General features: G+C 36.0%; 1 protein-coding gene across 3 annotated transcripts; it reads right to left on the bottom strand.

Annotated features, from left to right (window-relative positions):
• Window positions 1-317: 317 nt before the first annotated feature.
• LOC112186705 (exportin-T) lies at window positions 318-8459 on the bottom strand. Of its 3 annotated transcripts, none has more exons than XM_040514465.1 (15): window positions 6313-8459; window positions 6031-6117; window positions 5804-5893; window positions 5565-5669; window positions 5240-5299; window positions 4737-4799; window positions 4542-4637; window positions 4139-4303; window positions 3268-3441; window positions 3120-3185; window positions 2936-3034; window positions 1583-1729; window positions 917-1100; window positions 779-840; window positions 318-692 (listed from the first exon to the last, which is right to left on the bottom strand). In XM_040514465.1, the coding sequence occupies exons 1-13, from the start codon at window positions 8035-8037 to the stop codon at window positions 1011-1013; spliced, it is 2967 nt and encodes a 988-aa protein (XP_040370399.1). In that variant the 5' UTR covers window positions 8038-8459; the 3' UTR covers window positions 318-692; window positions 779-840; window positions 917-1010. The 3 variants fall into 3 exon arrangements, with proteins under 3 accessions (XP_040370399.1, XP_024180973.1, XP_040370400.1); XM_024325205.2 differs by having other exon boundaries at window positions 779-823; XM_040514466.1 differs by lacking the exons at window positions 318-692; window positions 779-840; window positions 917-1100; ... (1 more) ...; window positions 2936-3034; window positions 3120-3185 and having other exon boundaries at window positions 3323-3459.
• Between the last annotated feature and the right edge of the window lie 13781 nt (window positions 8460-22240).

Here is a 22240-nt window from a genome sequence, read left to right as displayed (position 1 = left end):
GATGTGTACTAGAAATCCCAAGTTTGAGCAGAATGAACAGTGGACTTCCCAATACTTTGTCTCTGGGATTCTTTACATTTTGGATTTGTAATACATGACCAAAAAAGCAACAGGCATAGGGCTAAGCAAAACCCAGCACAGTAAGTGCCTCAGGTTTCCAACAAAACACATGTTTAATGGGTTAGAGGGACTCCCCATTTCGACCCCCAAAAGAACAGCACACAATAGATAATATAATGGACTATGCAGTATCATAAGAGTACACCATGGGGCCATACACTCAAAAACAATGCAAATAAGATATAAAGGACATAAAATTTAAGATAAAAGGGTTAGAGGGAGGTCCTCCTTAATCCTTTTTTTTTCTTTCCCTTTCTTAATTATTGCCTTTGAGGAAAGATACAAACAATGAAACAATGTTACAAAAATTAAAGAATTATGCAAACAAATTCAATTACTAGAGCTTCAAATAGTGAAGCAGGAGTAAAGAAACAGAAATCTTGGATGAATCAGAGATTGGAAAATTGTAAATATCTATGAAAAAAAGTACAAAAAGCTGATGTTTACATCAGGTAGGAATAATAATCACTCAAAAAGCAAGAACCTTGACCTCAGACTAGCCGCTCCAAATGATGGATGTAAGTGATGTGACGGAATTTATAACTAGCAGAATTTCCTCCTTAAATTTACAACTGTGCAGAAAAGATAGGGAAAATAACTAAATGAGCAACTTGACATATTATTCAGACTACTAAGTTTACAAAAATTATATCTATACCTTGTCCACAAACATAGCCGCACAAAAGTTATATACACAAAGAACCTGTAACATCAACATCACTAGATTAAGTACAGATATTATTAGCATTCCAATAGATACAACAAATCAGCTCAGATACACAGCAGCCACAATTACCTTCATTGAACAAAAATGCATTGCCAGAACTCCACAAAAGAAAAACAGGGAACATTCTGACATGAGATAACATCGTTTGTCTACTGTCATAATGCTATCTTACAGGAAGGTTCCCATTCTGCTGAAGCCTTAAGTTTTCAATAAGTGACTGGTAAAATGATTTCAATGCCTTGATATCACTTCCCTGCATAAAATATGGGCAAGAAAAGGAGCATTAATAATTAGTCATTAAAATTCAGGTTTGAATTATTTTTCCAAGCACTACTCTTTCAGAACATCCTGTAAACCAATTCTAAGTCAACTGAATTAAGCAAGCCACTGACAAACATTCCAGTTAGGGTCATTACAAGAACATAAAATTCATGCATCCAAATATAATAAAATAAAAATAGATGAATGATTATGTTAACCACCAATGACGACATCTTACCATAGTATACGAATTTAAAATTCCTACGCAAAACAACATAATAGGTAACCAAGAAAATAACCGAATTCATAATTTAGCACCAATCCCAGCTGAATATATTGGCTGAAACAGCTCTACAGAAACAAACGAATACACGAGTGGCATCATGCAGAAACAATACGAAAAGTAAAAGTTTTTATTATTTGTCCACCAAAACTCATGGTTCAATATTATATAGAGCCACTGTTGTAATATACCTGCAACTGCTGGCAATATTTCTCAGCCAGATCTTGGGGGCAATGTGCTGCTGGAAAGCCTTTCGATACAAAATGAACTAGAAAATCATTGCCAAACTTTTCATACATGACCTTCTGAGCCAGTACAATTTCTCCAAACAAAACAAGCTGCCACAGATAAAATTGACAGTTTTGAAGGTTAGTATGAAGCAATAAAATAGATCCAACATCTAAACAAAGATAGTAAGATTTAACAGCCGACACAACTTTTCCAAACAAAACAAATTGCCAGCTGCAACATTGGCAAAAATTTCACATTTTCAGGTAAGTATCAAAAACAAAATAGATTTAAAACGATAATAAAAATCAACAGAAAATCCAAAATACATAAATTCCCCGCAAGTATCACCATCCACACTCGAATCCATTGTAGTTATCGAACAATGTTTCATAAACATTGTAGATCAGAAATAACCAATCAACTAGAATCAGCAGTTATTTATGTGTAAAACATCACATCAACAACCAAATGCATTGCTTATGTGCACATGTTTTATCAGTTATCACTATCAACCTATTAATAGTCCAAGGACTATATGAGGTAATTAGTTTTATTGGAAGAATTTTATAGGAAGTAACTACATATGAAAGCGCATAATCCTGATCCACCAAATACAGATTTGAAGAAGCAGGCCTGTTTGCATTCAACTGAAACTGAATGTACAAGTTCACCACAAAGGCACAAACATAATGCCAACTTGTTTTGCAGACCTTCGTCCTTATAGGAAAGGCACTAAGGGATTACCTCTAGGGTCTAGCTAAATCCTGTCATCTATTACTACACCTTTAATCTCATCCTCAACTTCTCAAGATTAACTATTTGCAAAAACATGTCCACAGAGGATACGCCGTGGATTCCAATTCTCATCGTTAGGAGTGACACTGCATTTCCTCAGCAGACAGCTCCTTAGATCACTCATGAGTAAACTTTTAAGTGCTAACCCTCAACATTTATGGTCCCAATTTCTCATTCAAAAAATGGTTCACATAGCATGGAAAAAAAAAACAACACTACAATTCGTTCACTCTTTCCATAAGTTATAATTCAATAGCCGAATTTTGGAACTTCTTATTTTTCAGATGAAACATTTCTGTCCTCAAATCTGCTTTGAAGTCAGAAACTTAATCTGCTGTTCCTTGTGTGCTTAATATTTCCAAACCAAGGAATTGAAGTTGGTCCATCCTCGGTCACCCTTCAATTCTTTAACTGGAATGTCTTACTGGTGTTAGACCAAAAGTGTATATAATAACAAGTATAAAACTACAAGGGAAGTTATTAAATATAACATTACATACAGCAGTAATTGATCTTACAGTATTTGCGTCACGAAACTCGAAGGAGTTGTCAAGCAGGCTGTACAAACAACAGTTTGTAGCAAAGGTCTCTATTATAAAACTCTGGAAACCCGGTACCTGAAAATAAGAAATTTTTAGATGAAAACATGAGAATATTTTAACAAAATCCAACAACCAAGCAGTACCAAACGCAAGAGCTTACCTTTTCTTCACCATTAGGCATGGCACACCAATCTTTAATTAATCTAATGAATATCTGTACACATGCCTAAGTAACAGATACACCATGTTAGAAAGTATCATGGTAGAAATAAACCCCAAATTTACAAAGGTAAACCAAATACACCTACCTTTCTTACAAGAATGTCCTTGTGTTTACAAGACGTGAACAAAAGCAACTGCATAATTGGCTGCAAGTAGCTCCTACTTTTGGGGGATAGGAAAACAGATGATAGATCATGTGTAGTTATCACATGAAGAAATGTATATAACGTTCGCTGAACTTCTTGCAGTTCCCGATTTTCCTACAAGGAGAACAGAGTCTTGAAATATATTACTAAAAATCTCAACCCTGGATTCAAATTCAATAAATACGCTGTCAAAAGCAATTAATGTTCCAAATGATGAGTTGAATATCCGCAGAAGCTTTCACAGCCAATAATGAAAACACAACACACACAAGGATCATTACAACCTAAGATTGGAAAAAGTTAATGGAAAATATTACTACTATATGATTGATTGAAGGAACATTTTTTACTTCTTTTGATGTCCAGCATTTCAAATGCCTAAGTTGTCTGTTCACCGTATTGTCCTCTACCCCCCACCCCCCCCCCCCCCCCCCCCCCCCAAAAAAAAACCTTCAATACTAGATGAAAGATACTGTTCTGAGTACCATTCGATGGAATGATAAATTTCTTCTTTAATAGCAGGATTCGCAACTGATTGATTTATAACAGAAGTATACAAAAACTTGCATGGCAAGAAAAGGGGAATATATAAGGACCAATCACTCAAGTATTAAACCTTTGATCAAATGATTTGATTACTAACTAATAATACCTCATATATGACTAATAAGAACATGCAAATGCACTGACATCATAATCCCTCTTATAATAGATAATATGCTTGATATATAAGGAACAGATCATTCATCAAGCAGTTATTACAAAGTACAAACACCTAAACCTATCATTGTAGTGTGTCAGCATCTCATACCTCAGTATTGGATCCAGGTCCTGAAGGGAATGCATCTATTGTAATAATGTTCAATATCCTACCAGCAATAGCAGGAAATACTTCATCCAATATGTCACTAAATAATGTGTTGAACTTGCATATCAGTTGATTAAGCAATACAAGCAGACCAACCAATTCCTTCGGCTGCATCACAATATAATCTAGAATTAGATGTTGATGTCAACAAAACCAGAAGACTAAAAATATAAGTTATGTGAGACTGTTAGTTTTTTTTTTAAGAGGCTTTGTACTGTAAATGCATTCCTGCAATTAAGTTGTCCTCTTCTATTTTTTCACCAATAATTTGTTCTCAAGTGCATATGAAAACAAAAGTGCAAAATCAAATTACAAAATTATAGAATTTAATGAGAACTGTTTTTACCTGGCTATCCACAAGCAATTGCTCCAGTGCCTTTGGGAGGTATGGGAAAACGGATGCTCCTAAAGTCTCCACCATTCGGTGTATAAATGACGTTACCTGGGTACAACATACAGTAGTATCAGTTAACAGGAACAGATGATAGGATATCAAAAACAAAGTGCTTTGATTATCCACACAGGACTTCTTACTTCTTACCTTACTTCGTAAAGGCTCTATATTAGGAAACACAACAAGTACTTGCAGAAGAACATCCAATGTCTGGAAAAACAGGAGAAAGAATGCACATTGTTAACTGTTAAAACATAAAAATATTTACAGGGTTTCTCCTCAAGCAGTTCTATGATAACACCAGTTCCCACTTATAAGTCAAACTCACTGATCAGCAGTATAGTACCACATATGCACACAGCATTTTTTTTTTATTTTTTTTTGAAAGGGCCACACAACATTATTTCCAAGATGTTAAGAAAACTTAAAGGTGATCGACTCCAATATACAAAGACAAAACTGTGAGATCAAATCCATATTCATATTAGAGACCTCATGAGTTTTGATCATAGATTGCATCAAATTAGCGCACACTAAGATTTAAGATATGATCACTAACAATCTTATAAAGCTCGATTCCACCATCAAAATTAAAATAAATAAACGAAGTAAAGAATGTATTCAAGTGAACAGGAATATGGAATACCAACCTGCTTGAACATGAGACCTATTGCAGGGCGACTAGTAGTTACAAGACGCTCACTGAAGCCCTGAATGACATACAGATACCAGTAGAATATTTCATCAATATGAAGTTCTAGCCATCCAAATATGTGCTTATTACATATATGGCACACTGGCAAAGGGGAAAGGCAGATACAATATAAAATTGTTGTGATTTAGCAAGTTTTACAAGCAAATTCATCAACGGATTGGATTTGTAAACCTTTTCAGACAACATATATTAGTATCTAATGAATAAGTAGAATCAATCAGGTAACACATTAACTAGGACGTCAAGAGGCGTTGACGAACCTTGCTGAGAGAATTAATCGCCACAATTATCTGCTGAATATTAGCAATTTTTTGTGGTGCCTCTTCAGGAGTCAATACTTTGGCATTTATAAGCAACGCTTCAACCTAGATGGTAGGAAGTCCATGTCAGATACATATCTCACATTCTAGTTAATCATTAACTAGTCATCAAAGATTTTGGGGTGGAAGCATAACGTGCCCAAGAGATCATTAGTTTTATAACTGCAATTTCATATAACCTGTTGACAGAGAGGTGTCAGAAGTGAGGAGAGATAATCAGACTGCTTTGCTGGTGCCACATCTTCCATACCTATTAATACACCAATTGCCTACAAAGAGAAAAACATCATATTAGAACCAAATGAAGCACCTGCAGCCTCTCTGAGAAAAACTTCCATGACATTAACACACTCGTGCAAGCAATTAAGAGGCCTGTTATAGATGTCAGAAAATATTATGCAAATACCTCAAAAATGTGACTACCATCTTCAGATGCAGAGAGATCTTTTGTATAATCCATACTTGTAAATCCTGCGACTCTGTCTTGCAGACTCTGAAGAATCCATTTTTAATAAATTTAGCAAAGATGTAGTGAACGTAAAATAATGAATTGTAAAGCTTAAGAAAGCTGTCCAGAGAAGATATAAACAATTGAGAGCAATCTAAATTCCTGTGGAGAAGATATGAGTTCATATATAAATATGTAGTCATATAGGAAACCAGTGGTGAAGATAGCTTGTTATCATACCTGCAGAATATTCTCTATAAAAGGCACAAGCTTCAATTTTAGCAATCTCACAGCCTTCATAAACAGATAACTTGCTCTTCGACTCACATTGACATTTGGATGGTGTATACCTCTTTCATCAAGAAAGACAGCCAAAACCATGTGAATGTATTGGGTATTCTCCTGTACAAACTTCATATATCTTGTAACTGTTTCCAGATACACAAGTGCAACTAGCCTATTTGAATGGCAAGGGAACCTTGTAGATAAAAGCATTGGTACCAATTCACCTAAGAGGCCACTGCCACTTTTCATTGCCTCACCATTCATTGACTCACCAAATGCATAGAAAAGAGAAAGTGCAGCTTCCACCTCTTCAACATTCCAGTCTGACGAGGACGCAACAGAAGCAGCCAATGAGTTTCTAATGAATATCTGACAAACATCTGGAGCTACCCGACCTATATTGCGCAACAGCACAAACAAATCCTTTCTGAACTCAACCATTCTATCTTCTTCTTCCTTTCCAATCTTATCCAATGTATCAAGATTATCACGGTACATAGGATCATAGCGGATCTCTGTACGAATTACTTCCAAAATCTGACCCACATGAAGCAGCTGTGTTTCCCTCAATGGAGAAAGATTCTTCATTGTGGCAACATAACCTAAAAGAAATTGCACAATACTAAATGTAGATTCCAACTCACAATTCTGCATCACATAGAATACGGAGGGCAGAACTTCATTCAAGAGCTCCATTGAAACACCCTTCGCATCCTCGGAATTCAAGCTTTTAAAGCATTCAAGAGCCTCAACCGCATATCCAGTAAGCAATGCAGCTACTTTGGAAACCAACTCTGAGTCGCTATCCTTGGCTACTAGTGCAAACACTCGGTGGATTTGAAGACTCTGCAATAGTGGTAGTTTTGATTGCGGCTCCATCCTTTTGGATACCACTGCTGTCAAACACCCAGCTGCAGCACCTCGGAGTTGTTCAGACAGCCCATCAACCAACACCAAATCAAACAATAATGGGATGAACGCATCATTTACAATTAAACCAATATCAATCCAAGCAATAAACCTCCTCATTGCATCTAATACACTAGTACACAGCTCTTCATCAGAGTTCCTATACATAGACACAATATCATACCAAGCTCTAACTATTTGAGCTACACACTGCTGCCTCATTGCATCCTTAACCCGGGTTGCCACTGATAGTTCTTCAGGTGTCCGAGGGTAATCCACATTGATCAGTTCATCATCCAAAGCATTCAAAACCCGACAGAACATATCGATCACCAATGCCCCTTTACTCAATTGTGACAAGAAATCCACAAACACAGATGACCAAATTAACGGGTACTCGAAATAAATCAAAGTGACCAGGACCTGAGCAAGTTTGTTCTTTATAAATGCAGGACCTTCTAAAACCCTAACAACATTGTTATCATCAATAGCACCAAAACATGCAATTGAAAACACCGATTTTCGGATCAAATACCTCTCGTCTGGACTAATTGATGAGTACCGGACCTTAACAACCTCGTGCAGGGTCTGTAAACACCAAAACTGGACTTGATATAAATTCGAAAAACATATCTTTTCAATGCAGATGCTACAAATCGCTTGTTCATCCTTAATTTTATCACAGTATTCCGTCGCCTTCTGTTTCAGCTCGGAATGAACGGTGCCCGATTGATCAAAAACTATAAGTATAGCTTTCTCAAGATCAGCCATGGACCTAAAACCCTTAGGTCCAAAACCCCAATCAATAATCTCCCTTCAAAGTTCCAATCTTTTTTGCTTGGACACGCTTTACCAAGCAAATTGGGTTTATGTTCCTCGGTTTTAGCAAAGGGTGTTGGGGGTTATCAGAATTCGATGAATCGTGAAGAAGGGTATAGAGGTGGGAACTGAAACAAGACAGAGAAAGATAACGAGGTTTTGAGAGCTTACCTTTGTTTTTGTTTATTGGAAGATCAATTGCAAGATGTTTATAAGAATGAGTTTTAGATGTAGCTAGGGTTTTTGTCTGTGGCTTTATTTTGTGCAAACCCTAGGGGTTGGTTTGGATTTTGGGTCTAATTTAGTTTTTTATAGTCTTCTAGTTTCCCAGAGATGTAAACAGAAGAAAGAAGGAAATATGGGCGACTGCCAAGGACAAGAGGGATATGAATTTAGAATTGAGAGCATCAAGTGGTGGGGTATTGAAGGGAATTATTAGGTGGTCCCGGAATACCACGTGGCAGTGGTCCCAGAATACCACGTGGCACTACCATGCGGTAGTTCAAGTCAATAATATCACTCAAATGTAGGGACTATGCAGAGGGCGAAAAATTAAATTAAAAGACCAATAAGAAATAAACACTAATCATATGGGTCAATGACATCAATCTAGATCACCACGTATACTCTGGTCCGGGACCACCTAATAATTTCCCGTATTAAAATGATGTGAATCAAAAATCAAATATTTAATAAGAATTATTGCATGATTGTATTTATTTAGATATTTTTTTTCAAGTAACAATCGATGCGACTGCCCTCAAGTCTTAATTAATGAAATTATAGAATACAATGAAGGGACATGATGCAAAAAATTCATATTTATCTAGTTAAATTCCATGAGTTCAAAAAAGAATGTAACTTTTGAAGAATAAAAATAATATAATTCAAAATGAATAATACACTAACTTCATGATAGCACCGGCGAAATGGCATGTATATTTAAACAAGCGACATTTTTTTGGTATATTTTCTTATAAGGAAAGTAATGTAGAGGATTGCTCATGTATTGTTTTTTTTTTCACCTCGCAAAATCATCGCCTTATATATGTAATTTTTTGCATTTATTTTTAACCGTAATATTCACTTGTCCCTTACAATCCCTTAAAAATTATCGCTTAGGTGAGCAAACCTCATTTAAACAATGAAATATAATACATATGATTGAGATCCACTTGTCCTTCATTATCTCTTAAAATTATCCCTTAGATGAGCAAGACTGGTTAAATAAATGAACTTTTAATTTACCTACAACAATAGTCCAACAAAAAGAAGCTCTACCAAGAAATTAAAGCCTCTAAAGGCAAAAGAATAGAATACTACATACTTAGTTTAATGAACCCAGTTCGCATTGGAATTTAGGGCTACCTGGTGGCGGTGGTAAAGGCTACATGTGATGTAGCTACCCAGATCAATACCAGCAGCATGGGTTGATCCAGACTGTAATACCAACAACTGGGGTTTGTAGACCCTCGCAACAATACCAGTTACAAGAGTTGCAAATCGATCCTAGCAACAAGTTTTCTTTGTGGCGGTGTCTATCAAGTGGCCCTCATTGATTATCACAACGATATTATTGCTCTAGCGATAACCTATCTTTCAAATAATGTTCCGGCATGCCATATGTGAGCGGACTCGATGGTGGCGACATGGGTTGCTATAGTACCAAGCCACCAGTTGTTAGGGTTGAAGATGATGCTTCATGGGCTTAGGCCTTCTTGGTTAGCCTTCTCTATTTCCAAGGTACAGGGTGAGGCCTTTGGGCCTTACTCTGGGTCTGAAGGGGAGTTGGTCATCCAAATGGGTTAAAGTTTTTAAGATTTTGTTTCTTACTAGCTATGCTATGTTTTTGCATTGAATTGAAGGGATTTTTGAAGTACCAAAATTGAGTGCATTGACCGATAATATCTCATTTATATAATGCCTAGTTATCATTTGGTCTAATGGCATAGTCTCCAACTCGTAAGTGGGAGGTTGTGAGTTCAACTCACGAAAGATTAGTTGTAACATTTGAGTAGTTTATCTGATAAAAAAAATATTAATCATAATAGTGTAGGTTTACTGAATAAGTGAGTTTCATTATAACAATGGATACTACTGGTCTTTCCTAATTGCCACTGTAAGTGCCGTTCTAGTTTTTGAATAAATATTACTATCTTTACTGGAAAAAAAATCCATGTACTTTTTTGATTAGAGAACTATCATTGCCATAGAGAAACAAATAAAAATTTGATAAGATTTATTTTTTTGGTAACTTGATGAGACTATTTTGAACATGTCTATTGTCATCTATCTTTATTAATTAAGTCAATTCTATACAGAAATTGTTAAATTTTTGAACCACTGAGAATGTCCAAGGTTTATATAAAGGGAGTTTCTATTTATACCTCCAAAGTTGGCATTTAGACCTCCCAACTTAATAGACCTCCAACTTACTTTTATAGATAACAAATTTGCTATCTATACCTCCCTAATTTTCTCACAATGCCCATTGTCCAATAAAATCAATAAAAACTTCTTCTTTTACGTTCTATTCATACCTCCAAAATCAGTAGTCGACCTCATTCAATTTTTGAAGATTTCACAATCCTATCTTACACTTCATACAATTAAGCTGCAAAAAAAAAAATATATATATATATATATATATATATCTCCAGTTGGTAATCAATACAATATTTTTCATTAAATTAATTGAATATAGAAGCACGTTCGTATACTGCTATATGAGATGTTTAGATATTACTCCCAATTCTCAAAAATTTTAATTAAACTGAGCTTTTGGATACAAAGTTTTCATCACTTAATTATGATTTAGGGTTAATTCCTGTTTACCCAGAAATCACATGTATTGTGCCCACTTGCACCAACAAGTTTGTATTGAACCCATTTACACAAATCTTAGGGAAAAAGACCTATAGGGGTAGTCTTTTCTAAACTAGTGCCTCATATGTTCTATGCTAACTTTTGGGTTTAACCTTTGCTTTTTCCTTGAAAAAATTGTTCACACTTTTGAAAAAAACAAAACTAGCCTTCAACATGCCCAATTTTCACCTAACGGCTTCCTGCCTAACAATTACTTTAACAGGCGGAATCACTGCTGCTTGCTTCGATCTTAAGTTGAGTCGAATTTTTTCTTAGAGAAAAGAAAGTCTAAGCCTAAAAATAGTACAGGGATAAGGCAGAAAATTTTATAAACAAAAATGGCAAACTAGAATTTAAAACATTATTGATAAGGTGGATGAGCAATCTGAAATTATTTATTCAAACATAATTTACAGACTAAAATTCAGAGCCTCATTCTCAGGTAAACAACTAAGAAGTTGTTTAGCTATTCATAAGAACGATTACAGATACTTACTTGTAATGAAGGCACACTACTTCACACTAGACAGGAAGGAAATAGCACACTGCTACTATGGCTTTCTTCCTACTTGAGAGAATATGATTCTTCTTAATTTTCAGATTCTTGAACTGATATCGAAATTTTCGAATCCAGAACTGCTAAGCCAATTTCCGAATGCCTTACAATGAAACCTAAAGCTCCTTATATAGGGAGCGGACTCCAAATTGGAATTCAAAACAACTATATCTACAGTACGACTCCGTGATTTTCTACTTTCCTAAGTGCTCCTGTTGGTAGAGGTCGGACAGGGAAAAACAGATTCCTTTAGGTGAAATGTTTTTCACCTTTCTTTTCTGAAAAGCAAAAGTAGCTTTTGGGAAAGATCCAAAAGTACTTTCGGTGCTATCTACTACACCTACTGATTCACATGTTTTCGCATGTTTTTGAATTGTGACCAATGACAAACGAGTCGTTATCTGTCTGGGTCATACGAGCAGTTGTTGCATTTTTTCGACATCTGTATCAACATACATCTTGTAGTGGTTGTCTGTTTTGAGCTTTTCAACCCACTGTAAGTATGCCAGTGTCGAATCTATCTCATTTCTTGTGAGAGATAGGAAGATGTCACTGCTGACTACGTCAGGATTATTGTAAGCAGTGATAATTATTTTTTCTCCTGCTACCAAGAAAGTATTCTTGGTATCTTCTGAGATGATCTTTTTGATGTACTCTAGTGGCATGGCCTTCATCCATGGAATGCTTGAATTTGGCTGGCCATTGTAAGCAACACAGGCGAGCTGAAGATATCTCCTTTGAATGATTCTTACATAATGATAAGGAGAGATGTATTCAACTTCACCGTTTATTTTTTGAATCCATTCTGGAGGGGTGGATCTGAGCTTTAATCTCAGCATGCAGACATTTTTTCTGACATTTTTGACTGTGTTGACAATTATAGGAGCCAGTCCCTTGAGATCACCATTTGTTTTAGTCCATAGATTATGGACAAAACCATTTTCAACAAGCCAAAGCTTGTGTTCTTGAGGATGTTCACTCTGAATGTTGACTAGGTATCTTCCAACATAAGGTCCAGCAATAACGAAGAGAGTTGGACGAATACAGGCCTCGGAATTATGCTTTCCTATCAGATTATGGAATTCGAACCAATCTGATTCCTTCATAGCTATGATAGGAATTCTAGCACTTTCTGGATCTTCCAAGTAGTGAATTTTTTCACTTCTAACAGCACTCTGCTGTGTATGAATTTCTTCAAACTGTAGTCTTGCATTTTGATAGGAGCATTTTAATGTGATATTTTAATAGTTAATTCCTCACATTTTGCTTAGTTAATTCCTTAACTAAATCGATTTTTAATTCAATTTCTATTTTTAGGTACATTGGAGTAGATGAAGGTGAAATGAGCGTTAGGTCCATAATTACCTGGAAATGATGGAGAAAAATGGAAATGTACTAAAAGATCAATTTTACACATATTCCTACTCCGGCTAGGAGAAACCAAGCCAAGCAAAGAAGAAGGAGCGGCCGCCTGACCAAATGAACTTCAAATGAGCTGAAACCTTCCAGATCCATTCTAGACACCCAAAGGATCATTTCTTATGAAGAGTGCCAGAGAAAAATATGAGTGGAAGGCCTTCAAACAATCAGCCCAATTCTCTACAGAAGCAAAACCGGAAAACTGGACCTGTAAGAAGTCTAGCAGCATTTTCGGCCCAAACACATGGCAATACATTCTGAAATTTTACCACAATGATCTACACTCATAGTGGAACATTTCATATGAAGAAGTCAAAGGCTAAAACTGAGTTCTTAGTGGAGATAAAAATTAAAGGAATAAAGGAAGAGAAAGTGATCTCACCTAACAAATCCACTAAGTGTTTAAGTGCTCTTACCTAACAAATCCACCAAGTGTTTAAGTGCTCAAACCTAACCCATTATGATTTGTTTAAAGGCCAAATAGTGTTGCTTGGAAGCCTATAAATAGAGACCAATTCACCATTTCCTAAACCAATTCCTTCATCCATCTTATCTTCTTTGTCTCTCCATTTCCTTTCCATTTTTCTATACCAATTCCTTCATCCATTTCATCTCCTTGTCTCACCATTTCCTCTCCATTTTCCTTAGTCACCATTTCCTACACCAATTCCTTCATCCATCTCATCTTCTTTGTCTCCCCATTTCCTTTCCATTTTCCTTCTCCATTCTCTAGTTGCAAAGTTCTGCATTTTCAAGCAAGGAGAGGAAGAAGAAGAAGGAGCCGTGAAGATCATATCCTCCATCATCCACCTTGAAGGCTTGCTTCCAAGATTCAAGATCCAACCATCTAGCTCTCCATCTCCATCTCCACTCACGGTGTAATTCGTTCCTTTTCCTTGTAACCTTTTTGGTTTCCTTGTTTGATTTCTTATGAACTTGTTTCTAGTTAACAATAATGTTTAGGGCAAAGTTTAAGCCCAATTTCTATGTTTAAATAAAGTTTTCGAATTCTATAATTGTGATTCTAAGTTGCTTATGTGAGTTTGTTCGATTAAATTTGCTTTACAGAAAACTTTTATATGTTTATCTTATTTGGGTCGACACTTATAGGATTTGCATGTAATTGGTGCTAGGTTTAAGGACATGAAATCGACTTTTCGTTTTGTGTAACTTGAATCAAAAGTAGTAAAGGTTCTGGACAAGAATCGAATTTAATTGAAGAGGATTGCAATTAGGTGGACTTTTCCATAACTAAGTTGTACACTTGAGTTGATAGCCTTTCTCTATGTCTAATGCGTTGAACATGTCATGATTGACTAGCTTTCTAGGGCTTGATTGCATGTTTGATAGGATTAATCTAGGTGCTTTCGCTTAGGTTAATTAGCATTGAAAAGTAAAATATGGGAAATCATTTGTGATAGGAGCATTTTAATGCGACGTTTTAACTGCATTTCCCTACATTTCTTACGTTATTTCCTTATTAAAATCCTGTTTAGGAAAGTTTCCATTCTTTGATTGGGAAAGTTCCTATTTGTAGAAAGTTTATATTTTTGTAGTTTCTATTTATCATTTTTAGTAAGTTGCCATTTTTCATTTTAGGAAAGTTTCTATTTTTCTTATTAGTTTATATTTTTAGGACCTCCAAGCAAGTGGAAAATCTTGAGGTGGAAAATCAAAGTTGCAACCAAGTGCAAAATCTTGAGGAGGAAAATCAAAGCTGCAACCAAGTGGAAAATCTTGAGGAGGAAAATCAAAGTTGCAACCAAGTGGAAAATCTTGAGGAGGAAAATCAAAGTTGCAACCAAGTGGAAAATCTTGAGGAGGAAAATCAATTCAAGTTGAACAAGTGATAAACAAGTGGGAAGATATTTTTTACAAATTTATCTAACATATCTAGCCCTTCATTTATGTTCATCTCCACCCTCCATTCATCATTTTTTGGGCTATAAATACACTTCTCCTCTCACTCTCAAAATACTAATTCCTTCATCCATTTCATCTTCTTGTCTCACCATTTCCTCTCCATTTTCCTTAGTCACCATTTCCCACCAATTCCTTCACCCATTCCATCTTCTTTATCTCTCCATTTCCTCTCCATATTTCTTTTTCATTCTCTAGTTTTCTTGTTCTTCATTTTCAAGCCAAGAGAAAGAGAAGCCATGCAATACATCAATTTCCTAACCGCCATCCACCCTTGTGTCGTCCCTAGAAGATTGCTTGCTTTCAAGGATCTTCAAGTTCTTCGTCTCAAGGCTTTATCATTCATCTTTCAAGGTGTATTATATCCTTTCTCTTGTTTTCTTTGTTTGATTTTGTAAGACTATGAATTCTAGTTAACAAATAATGTTAAGGGCAAAGTTTAAGCCCAATTTCTATGTTTAAATAAAGTTTTTGAATTCTATAATTGTGATTCTAAGTTGCTTATGTGAGTTTGTTCGATTAAATTTGCTTTACAGAAAACTTTTATATGTTTATCTTATTTGGGTCGACACTTATAGGATTTGCATGTAATTGGTGCTAGGTTTAAGAACATGAAATCGACTTTTCGTTTTGTGTAACTTGAATCAAAAGTAGTAAAGGTTCTGGACAAGAATCGAATTTAATTGAAGAGGATTGCAATTAGGTGGACTTTTCCATAACTAAGTTGTACACTTGAGTTGATAGCCTTTCTCTATGTCTAATGCATTGAACATGTCATGATTGACTAGCTTTCTAGGGCTTGATTGCATGTTTGATAGAATTAATCTAGGTGCTTTCGCTTAGGTTAATTAGCATTGAAAAGTAAAATATGGGAAATCATTTGCTTTCGAATGTTTCACATGATCAACTCCTTTCTCATGACTTGGAAGAACAATTTTAGGGTTTGAATCGAATTTGATTACATGGAATTGATTTTGATCTTTGTTCCTTGCGTTCCACCCTTGTATATATGTTTTTACGTTTTCTTTATTTTATTTATTTTAATTTTAATTTTAAGAATCCTAATCCCCCCCTTATTTGTGTTTACTTGTATATATTTATTCTTTATTTTATTTTTGTAAATAATACTTTATTATTTTAATTTTTTATTTGTTTATACAATTGTATATATTTATATTCTTTATTTTATTTTTGTAAATAATACTTTTGTTTAATTTTTTCACAATTACAAGTGTACCCTCAATCCCCGGATAGAACGATCCCTATTTGCTTATACTACTAACGATATTTCAGGGTTAAATTATGCGCTTGCTCCAAGCGACGTCAATTTTTGGCGCCGTTGCCGGGGATTGAAAAATCACTTGCTAAATTGTATCATTTATTGTAAATATATTTGTTGTATATAAATTGTTTAAAACTTAATTTAAATATTATTTATATTATTGAACACGAATTTTAATTGTAGGTTGTAAATTGAGAGGAATTGGTGAAGTCTCTTTTGTTAATATTGGCCTAAACCCCTTACTGGTACCTAGCTCAGGTCACTTAAGGTTGAGGGCGGCTTTTATTAACACTTGTTGAACTGTCTTCACACTTATGAACTTTTTCATCTTAGTAAAAAAGCCTATGTGAAATGGTGTCTAGGAAGGGGACAACGTTCATGACGGGTTTTTGAATCCAGAAGTGCTTGCAAATGGGTATAAACCACTATGTGGGAGTAGCTCATGCCAAAATGGATTTTTCCTCTCGTGTTCGTCCTCCCCCACCTGGCCATTTCAGTAAGGTTGCCCAAACGATTTGAAAGGGAGTTTGTGTCTAGGCGACTATACTTGGGCCGCACGTCCACTTGATTTACCGCTTGGAATTTGATTCGATATCAATAATGTTTATAATAAAAGAAATACTTGTGAATACTCTATAGGTGTAAATTATTTTGTTGTTTCACACTTTAAACTTGTAAAAATACTCTTCACGTTTTAGACTCACTTGAGTACTTAACTTGTGTCTTGTGTACAATATACTTGTTTATACTTGTAGTTTGTAATTAATAGTTATACTTGTTTTTATTTTGTATTTCTTTGTTAATTATAGTTACTAACTTTATTTAATGTAGGTACTGTCTGGCTGCAAGACGTAAAATACAAGCGCTACTTGGGAGGCAACCCAATTCAGAATATAATCAGATTTGCTTTCTCTTTCCCTATTTCTTTTTATTTTTCAATTTTTCTCTATTGTTTTTATTTTAGGATTTGTTTTCGTAAATGTCTTCTATCTATGCTTACTTATTTCATTGCATGCTTTTAATTGATTACATTGAAGATAATGCAATATTTAAGTGTGGGGGAAGAGATTTATATTTTTGTCTTTCATTTTGAGTCCAATATATATTTATATTTGTCTTTTATTTTTGAGTCCTTTATATATAAAAAAAAAAACTGCATTTATTCAGTCTTATTAAATTCAGCTATTTACAAAAAAAAAAAAATTAAAAAAATAATAATAATAATAAAAATACTCTATACTAAGCTATGTCTGCATTTCCGTAGGAGTTGAGGCTGAGCTCAAGGGAAATGCGAGAGCCACCGCCATAACCGCTACCTCCCTCGGAAGTAGTCTTCATGTTGCCAAAGATGTCCTCACCATGCATGGGGAATAGTGGAAGGGTTTCAATCTCCTGGTGATATTCTCCTCGTTGTTCCATGATCGATCCATCAACACCATAGCCGACACGTGACCCAAAATTTAGATCAATGGATCTGTCAGTACTAGTAGAACCAGTGGAACCAAAGTTTAGATCAATGGACCTACCATCATCAGTAGAACTAGTGGATCCAAAATTGAGATCGAGAGAGCCACCAACCCGAACGTTCCGAAATTCCTTCAACTTCTGCCGTTCACGAGCCTTGAGGTTCTGGAACCAAAAGAAGACGTTCTTGTCCTCGATCTGCCCATACTGTTTCAGATGAAGGCAGATCTCTTGAATCTGCTCTGGAGTTGGGTACTTAAAACCCTTATCATAGTAAAGGCCCTTGAGGATTCTTAGTTGAGGCGGTGTGGGAGCCCACCGGTTACTACTCCCGGCTGCTTGGATGCTTCCTCCCTCCTCGGTTGGTTGCTGGGCTTGTAATTCCATTTGTTGCTGGGTTTGTAACTCCATTAGTTGCAGAGTTCGTGGTTCCATGTTGATGAAGAAAGGATTTGAGTTTCGAAAGAAAGGCTGAAGGGTTGAGAGAGAAAGACTGGAACTCGGAAGAATTTTCTTTTGGAGTGAACAGTCGCTCAGAATGCACCTATTTATAGAACGAGTGAGCAGATCTCCACCGTTGGATCGACGATCTCTGAGATTAAATCTACGCGTTGGATTAAAGTCACCCGAAAACACGGAAAAACTGTTGGCGCGTGGAGGACACGTGGGGGAACCAAACGAATCTCGAGGAGCTGTGACAGACAAGCTACAGCAGAAAGCAGGTTTAATTGCCGTGAATCAAGGAAAAGAAAGGACGCGTGGAGGAATCAAACGAATCTCGAGGATCCGTGACAGACAAGCTATAGCCGAAAGCATGCCATAAATCCAGGAAAAGAAAGGAATATTTACACGTGGGGGAGTTTCTTGGGCCGTGAACTGTCATAACTCTTCTCCTTCCCGGAGAAGCTTTGTTAAAACGGTGTGCCTGTTGAGATTTCTACCCTATTTTGTGCTTTACATATACATCCTTTTTTGTCTCCTCCAGATTTTACTAAGGTTTGTCTAAGCGTGCAGTTTCAAATTATTTCTACTTCCTCATGGCTCGAACCAAGGTTACCCCTCGCAGGGGCGTCAATCAACGCCATGTTCTCTCTTTGGAAGAAGAAGGTCGTCAAGCGGCCACTAGAGCTGGACTTACTCGTCCATGGGACCATCGTCCTATCCGTGAGCGTACCCGTAGTCCCCCTCTTCTGCCTCGTCGCTCTCCCAGACTGCATCCCGGAGAGTCTTCTTCCTCACCAGCTGCTCGTGCTCCTCGGCCTATGGCCACCCTGGAAAGCTTGTCGGATTCGATTGATGATTTGCGTTCCTCTCTCCGCGATGGTATTATGGTGACAGATTGGAGAGTCAATTGCATGATCGATTACATCTCTGAGATGAACTGCTCTTTGATCCGCTGTCACACTGCAATAAACAAGCTTGCTCAGGAAGTCAATAACTTACAGAGTTATCCTCCTGGGTTTCCTCGCAAGGACACTACTGCATCACACCATGAGAACTCTCCTCCAGAGGCTGAAACCAGCAAAAGGGCTGCCACTCGCCCGCATACCGCTCCTCCAAAGGAGTAAATGGAGGTACAAGTCTAGGCTGAAAGACTTTAAACATTAAGCGCTGCATGGGAGGCAACCCATTTCAACTGTAGCTGTGGAGGAGACATCAAACACAGATTTGCTTTCTTGAACTCTTCCTTCTATTTTATTTTCATGAATTTTAGGTTGTTTTAGATTTCGTTGTGTTAACTTTCTCTTCTATGCTTGATTTATGCTTTGCATGATTTATATTTGTTTATACATTGAGGACAATGCATGAATTAAGTATGGGGGAAGGGTTATTGCTTTATTGTGTTTTTAGTAGTTAGTATATAAAAAAAAAATATAAAAAAATGAAAAATAGTTGATGTTGGATTGTGTTTTTTTGTGTTTTTAATTGATGTTGTGATACACTAAGGTATATTGGATTAAACATAGTCTTGAAAAAGGGTAGCTGTTTCAGTCCCATTGCACATCGAGACTCCCTGTTCCCGTACCTAAGTGTTGAAATTAAATTAATTTAAAAAAAAAAAATTTGGTTACTTTTGTTTTTGTTTTTGAGTCTTAGAATGCCCTTTCAACTGTCTAAGATGATTCTATATCTCTGAAATCATGATTAAAAGAGGATCACAAAATTGAGATGATTTTAAAATGGTATTCTTTGGTTAATTGAGATATATGAAAAATGCATGCATGTGTAGTGGATATGGATTTCGTAACCTTGGTACAGAATATGAGCATGTTAGGATGAGTTTTGATTCATAAAAGCCCATGTGAGATATTTGAGCCATGTCCCTTTTTCTTGGAGTGATAATTGAAAAATATATTCTTAATTTCTTGGCGATGTTTTGATGATCTCATTATTCTTTCATTTGATTGATTGCTTGCCATAGATTAAGTTTGATGGACTAGAAAATGCTAGAATTCGCTCTTGTGCTTGTTGAGACGTTTGTCAATACATGGCCCTGATTCTGGAAGGGATAGAGGCAACCTAGGAATTACCACCATTGCTAAATAAGCATGTGTCCCTATTTGTGCTCGTCGTGGGACCTCCTTAGATAAACCCCTTTGAGCTTACATTAAGCCTTTTCTTTCATCACCCTTAAATCCTTAACCCTGAACCTTAGTATAGCTACACTCCTACCCTTTGTTCTAAAAACTTAGCGGAGCTATATTTTGGGACTTTACTTGAGGATTTGGCATTGAGAAAGAAGATTGAGAAGAGGTGAAAGTTCAAGTGTGGGGGTAGACTTGTCCATGAGAAAAAAAAATATTATGTGAAAGCCGTGAAAAAAAAATGAAAAAAAAAAATTGTGTACGGCTAGAAAAGAAAAGAAAGAAAAATGTTTATGGATTTTAGTCCCCCATACTTAGTGATTTTGGAGTTTGTTTTGAATTGAAAACCCACTATTGGAAAATTTGGTCTTTGTCCAATTCACTAGTTCGAGGGAAGTTTAGAATGAAGATTGGGCCTAACATGAAGACATTTGGCCCTTTCATAAAACCTCTATGGGATGTGACGTTTTGATATATCTTGGTGGATTTCTAGAAGTCTCTACATCTACATGAGCTCTGCTAGGTTTTTAGGACACTTTGTGAAATTCCTTACCTTTCGTTTCTTAAAACCTTGAGTCTTGGCCCAATTACAACCCTAAATAAGACCTTCTTGATCCTTAAGATGGGACAGCCTTTGATTTGTGGAGATGAGTTACAAGAGTTGAACCTATGGCTTGGGTCCATCCGTGCAAGTAGTTGATATCCTTCATGAGATCTTTTCAAAAAAATTATATTCACAAAGTGCTTTTCGTTTCTTATATATGTGAGCTATTTGATTGCCTCAAAATATTTTCTCTCACATATAATTGAGTGATTATAAGCTTTTAAGCATGGTCTTGAATTCTGAGAGAAGAAAGAGTGGATATACCTTGTGAGGATATGAATCATACTTGTTCGAAGCATGCTTAACAGAAACCATCACCATGATTACAACCAAGTCCTACTTGTGTATGTGTGGATTATATGTTTTAATTAACTCTTGAATATCTACATATTGATTCTTGGTTGAGTGCTAATCTTGATGTTGTGAAAGTAGGAGATTTCTGAGACAAAAAGTTGAAGGGCAATAGAGTCATTGTTTTTGTAGAGTCTTTAATTTTCGTTGAGTCTTAGTGTGTGTCTTAGTGTGATTTTGCTAAGGGACTAGCAAAAGCTAAGTGTGGGGGAATTTGATAGGAGCATTTTAATGCGACGTTTTAACTGCATTTCCCTACATTTCTTACGTTATTTCCTTATTAAAATCCTGTTTAGGAAAGTTTCCATTCTTTGATTGGGAAAGTTCCTATTTGTAGAAAGTTTATATTTTTGTAGTTTCTATTTATCATTTTTAGTAAGTTGCCATTTTTCATTTTAGGAAAGTTTCTATTTTTCTTATTAGTTTATATTTTTAGGACCTCCAAGCAAGTGGAAAATTTTGAGGTGGAAAATCAAAGTTGCAACCAAGTGCAAAATCTTGAGGAGGAAAATCAAAGCTGCAACCAAGTGGAAAATCTTGAGGAGGAAAATCAAAGTTGCAAGCAAGTGGAAAATCTTGAGGAGGAAAATCAAAGTTGCAACCAAGTGGAAAATCTTGAGGAGGAAAATCAATTCAAGTTGAACAAGTGATAAACAAGTGGGAAGATATTTTTTACAAATTTGTCTAACATATCTAGCCCTTCATTTATGTTCATCTCCACCCTCCATTCATCATTTTTTGGGCTATAAATACACTTCTCCTTTCACTCTCAAAATACCAATTCCTTCATCCATTTCATCTTCTTGTCTCACCATTTCCTCTCCATTTTCCTTAGTCACCATTTCCCACCAATTCCTTCACCCATTCCATCTTCTTTATCTCTCCATTTCCTCTCCATATTTCTTTTTCATTCTCTAGTTTTCTTGTTCTTCATTTTCAAGCCAAGAGAAAGAGAAGCCATGCAATACATCAATTTCCTAACCGCCATCCACCCTTGTGTCGTCCCTAGAAGATTGCTTGCTTTCAAGGATCTTCAAGTTCTTCGTCTCAAGGCTTTATCATTCATCTTTCAAGGTGTATTATATCATTTCTCTTGTTTTCTTTGTTTG

Source organism: Rosa chinensis, chromosome 2, assembly GCF_002994745.2.
Source record: "Rosa chinensis cultivar Old Blush chromosome 2, RchiOBHm-V2, whole genome shotgun sequence".
NCBI lineage: Eukaryota > Viridiplantae > Streptophyta > Magnoliopsida > Rosales > Rosaceae > Rosa > Rosa chinensis.
The sequence above is the reverse complement of the archived record's forward strand: the minus strand, read 5'-3'. Positions and strand labels throughout refer to the sequence as shown.

Coding starts and splice junctions, on each gene's coding strand:
- LOC112186705 (XM_040514465.1), bottom strand. CDS start 8,037: ATGGCTGATCTTGAGAAAGCTATACTTATAGTTTTTGATCAATCGGGC. Junction 5,894..6,030: donor ATGGTAGTCACATTTTTGAG/GTATTTGCATAA, acceptor TTCTCTTTGTAG/GCAATTGGTGTATTAATAGG. Junction 5,670..5,803: donor TGACACCTCTCTGTCAACAG/GTTATATGAAAT, acceptor CCTACCATCTAG/GTTGAAGCGTTGCTTATAAA.